The sequence below is a fragment of the Centruroides vittatus genome, unplaced genomic scaffold, assembly GCF_030686945.1.
Source record: "Centruroides vittatus isolate TY-2023 unplaced genomic scaffold, ASM3068694v2 contig_108, whole genome shotgun sequence".
NCBI classification, from domain to species: domain Eukaryota; kingdom Metazoa; phylum Arthropoda; class Arachnida; order Scorpiones; family Buthidae; genus Centruroides; species Centruroides vittatus.
The window spans coordinates 27,820-32,364 of NW_027120695.1; the positions used below are offsets into that span (position 1 = coordinate 27,820).

Sequence of the window (4,545 nt, forward strand, 5' to 3'; positions counted from 1 at the left end):
CTGGGAAGAAGCAAATGATAACTGAAAGAGTGTTGCCTTCTACTTTCAGAAGGATGGTGGTACTTATATCGTCTCATTTTTATCATCTCGGGATGAACAAGTCTTTGAAGATTACTCTGTTGCTTATTGTAGTCAGCCAGTTCATAAAATTGTTGGAAGAGTTCCTGATGGTAAGCCAACATTACGTTTTTGCAAGCGAAGGAACACTTGCATGCCACCTGTAACGTAAACAAGAAGTTTGACAAACTTTTTGGAAACAATCATATACACGTTGTTCACCCATGCATAGACACAATGACTATCCGTATCTTGTAAATCTCAAATGTACGTCTATATTTTTGAAGTATTAAGTTTCTTACCCCTGTTGGTGGATCCTTTCTCGGATTAACTTTCTGTGATATGGGAGAAATGTACTCTAAGCCACTATTTTTTTGTTTCTTTCGAATGTTCTTCTTCCATTTTTCTGCACATTTTTTCTTCTTTTAGGTATTTCATACTTTAAGGAATTCATTTCACTCGTAAAAAACTCACTGCGTTACAAATTGGAATAACAAAATAATGTAAATGTAAACCGTAACATTTTACGCGCCAAAAGTCACGTGGCTTGCGCTTTGGCATTTAAAACGTTATGGCATGCACATGAATTCATCTTCAAAATATAGCCACTTAGAGCGCCACTATTGCCACAATATTTTTTGTGGGAAAAAACATTGCATTTAAAATTCATTTCTTCAATAATACGTATTTTGAGAAAAATGGCATTTACAACCTTATGGCATTGCACGTTATTTGAAAACTTATTTGCAGATAATTGATAAATCACCTTACAGTATAAAGAATACAGATGAATTAAGTAATAGATTACTGAAAGGTAAAATTAAACAAAGTCATTGTCGGTTAATGTTACCTTAGGATCCAAAATGGCGGCCGCGAAAATTTTTCCCTACTTCGGAGGCTGCGACAGGGAAAAAATTTTTCCCTAGAGTCGACGACGAGTGGGGATTTTTTCCCCGTTCGGTTTCTACCTTGCGTTCGACGTTGCCGGAGTATCCTGTAACCTCGAAACGGAGACGGTAGAGGGAGCTTTTTCGTGATGTCATGCGAAAGTAAAATCGGCGGGAAATTCGTAGGGTTGTTGCGAACGAATATGCAAATGCATGATCTGTGACGTGATTTCTGTTCATTTCTGGGCAATTTTATGCAAATCGACTAGTTTCCTGTTGGAAGCGTTTACTGCTGTGTTGCGACGAATTGCGTATTGGATTAATTGCTGTGTTTGTTTTTAATTCGTAACGATATTTCATTTGCACACAAATTGCTATTGGTGAATATTTATTATTATTAATTCCTCCAGTATTAGTAAGTATTATTATTTCTTTATTACAATTTAATCTTAAAAGTTAGAGAACCAAGTAATCAGAAATTAAGGAAAGATCGTGTTTTTTTCCTCTCCTTATCTCCCCGCGTTTAGTTTATTGCTAATTTTTCGATAATGACTAGTTTTGCCGATTTAAGTTGCAACGACGAATTTTTGGTCGAGATGCACTTCTTGTGATTTCTACAAGTTAATGGAAGACGACTTTTCGGAGCTAGGTTTGCCTCCCCGTATCGATAACGCATCGAATTTTGCTGTAAAATTAAGCATACAGCCGACCGAGTCTGTTTGCATTCATTGCGATGAAGATAAGAAATGCTTCATATGTCAGGTGAACGACAGATCAGAAAACACTGTGAATTGGATCGTTTGTAAATACGGGAATTCTGGCAGTACGATAAAAACGGACGAATGGAAAAGATATATGCACATTGACGACGTGGAAGGAGTAGCGGTCGAACATAGAACAGTCAACCATTCGAAAAATTTCTTCGACCCCCAAAGAGGAGATCATACTCAGAATATCGAACAATCGAAAAGTGAGTAAAAAACCTCCTCTTTTTGTTGTTTTTTATTGTTTTTTTTGGTTAAAAAATCCACGGAGTCTGCAAAGAAATTCAAGATGGCGGCTGGTAACGTGGCCATCTTGAATTGCGGGGAAATTTTTTTCCCTGTTGCAGCCTCCGAAGTAGGGAAAAATTTCCGCGGCCGCCATTTTGGATCCTAAGGTAACATTAACCTCATTGTCTTATGAGCCTTGACCCCTCGATGTGGGTTCCTGTCCGTGGTGAGGGGATTTCCCAGAGATGGTTCAGTATCTCTTCTTTACCATCCCTGGGATCTGAACGCCCACCCACGTGTTTGCCGTGCGTGGTGGCCCGTATGCCGGAAAGGGGGATCCTGGTAGTTGAGGGGCAACATACCGTCCCCAACACACTGCTTTGGCCCCTGCTTCGGATAAACGGGAGGCTCAAATCAGGCTCCGTTTGAGTCAATCGGCTGGTCGTTGAGTCATTTTGACCTCGGCTTGGAGTCAACCGATCGATGCAGACCGGGCAGACACGTCAGACAAGGTGTGCTCTTCTCGACTGCATTGTGAGGGTATAGCTCCTGGGAAACCCTGGTGCGACGGTCTATGAGAGTCTCCCATGTGACGGCATCCCCCTGTTGGGCCCCATGGTGGGTGGGGTCACTAGGAGCTGAATGTAAATTCTTAAATATGGATTTTAAAACAACAAAACAAGCGACCAAAGACCAGAACTCCAGCCAACCTGCTTACTTAATAGTGCATGCAACTGGAGAAAAACCTCTATCTAAAGTATCGCCATTCTTGATTCAAAAATTGTTTGAATCGACCATAGGACAGTTGAAAAAAATACAAAAATTAAGATCGGGAGATTTACTGGTGGAAACAGCTTCTCCACAACAATCGGCAAAACTTCTGCAAACAAAGACTCTGGGAGAAATGGAAGTCACTGTCACACCACACGGAAGCCTAAACTCATCACGTGGTGTGATATCTGAAATTGATCTGATGTCTGAAGATGAATCAGACATTCAGATCGGTCTTTCAGACCAAGGTGTCACTGCTGTCCGACGCATCTCTATTCGTCGGGATGGCAAGTTTATTCCTACGAAACATCTTATTTTGACATTTAATAAACCGACTTTGCCATCTGTTATTACAGCAGGGTATCTACGCTGTCCAGTTCACCCGTATGTTCTAAATCCGCTGCGTTGCTTTAAATGCCAGCAATTTGGACATTCACAAACATCTGGCAAAGGGAAAAGCGTATGCGCATAGTGTGGGACTGAAGGTCACGAGAGTACCGAATGTAAAACTACCCCATGCTGTGTAAACTGCAAGGATGCTCATCCTGCCTACTCCCGAAAATACCCTGCATGGCAGAGAGAGAGAAAGAGATCCAGCGAGTGAAAACAGTCAACAACCTACTATATCCAGAGGCTCGCCGCATGGTCACTTCAAGTGCACCACTGAAGCAGAAGACCTATGCTGCTGTCTTGAAATCCACAAACACTTGTGCAGTTCAAACAGATATCTCTGTCTCTCCAAGTGAATCCTTTACTCGCCATGCGAAATGTTTAATACTGCCATCTACCCAAACACCAGAAAAGGAGAGCAAGAAGACCAAGACACCTCTACCTAAAACAGGGGTAATAACAAGAAATGTGGGTTCAAAAAAGGCCAATAAAAACCCACTTAACAAGCAAAAAGTAAAAGTTGCCCTCTCTAAATCAGCTAAAAAGTCGGAGACTCAGTCTATGAGTGAGTTCTCCGACTTTTCTGATGAAGAGACTAATTCGGAGGTTACAAAACCAAAGTCACCTCCAAAAGAGAGACCCCCTGTTAAATTAAAGAGGGATACCCTCGCAAAGAATGCTACCTCAAACACATAATGGATTATAAAATAATCCAATGGAACTGTCGTGGTTTCCGCAACAACTTCTCTGATATTAAACACCTTGACATAATCTACCTCATCTCTCTGCGTGGCACTCCAGGAAATTCATTTAAAACCTGGACAAAGAATTTCTTTAAAAGGATTTGATCTCTATCGCAAGGATGATGATAGCCACACCCGTGCCAGTGGAGGTGTGGCTATACTGGTTTCAAACCGCATCCCGTCCTTACCGGTACAAATAACAACAGAGCTGCAAGCTGTGGCAGTCAGAATTTCAATTGGTGTAACTGTCACAGTTTGTTCTATATACTTGCCAACAGATATCAGAGTCAATGAGGATGAATTGGATGCCTTGGTTGAACAGCTGCCAACTTTGTTTTTTTTATTTGGTGATTTCAATGGTTATATTCCAATGTGGGGCAGTCACAACATCAATTGTAGAGGCAGAGCCATTGAAAGATTCATAGGTAATCACCAACTATATTTATTTAATACTGGAGAAGTGACATACTTCCACGCCCCAACAAGAACATTCACTGCCATTGATCTATCATTAGCTAGTCCAAATCTGTTTTCAGCGTTTATATGGGAGGTTGGATCTAACCCACTTTCCAGTGACCTCTTTCCAATATTTTTAAAATACCAAGGCAGAGAAAGCTGTGAAACAGCCCGTCCACCACGCTGGAAACTTGAAACGGCAGATTGGCCTGCTTTTTCCTCTTTGGCTAATGTCACTAAGGAAATGGT

General features: G+C 41.2%; 1 protein-coding gene across 1 annotated transcript; it reads left to right on the forward strand.

Annotated features, from left to right (window-relative positions):
* The first annotated feature begins 2,594 nt into the window (after positions 1-2,594).
* Positions 2,595-3,179, forward strand: LOC136974900 (uncharacterized). Its single transcript, XM_067269893.1, has one exon. The coding sequence runs from the start codon at positions 2,595-2,597 to the stop codon at positions 3,177-3,179; it is 585 nt and encodes a 194-aa protein (XP_067125994.1).
* Positions 3,180-4,545: the final 1,366 nt, after the last annotated feature.

Coding starts and splice junctions, on each gene's coding strand:
- LOC136974900 (XM_067269893.1), top strand. CDS start 2,595: ATGGATTTTAAAACAACAAAACAAGCGACCAAAGACCAGAACTCCAGC.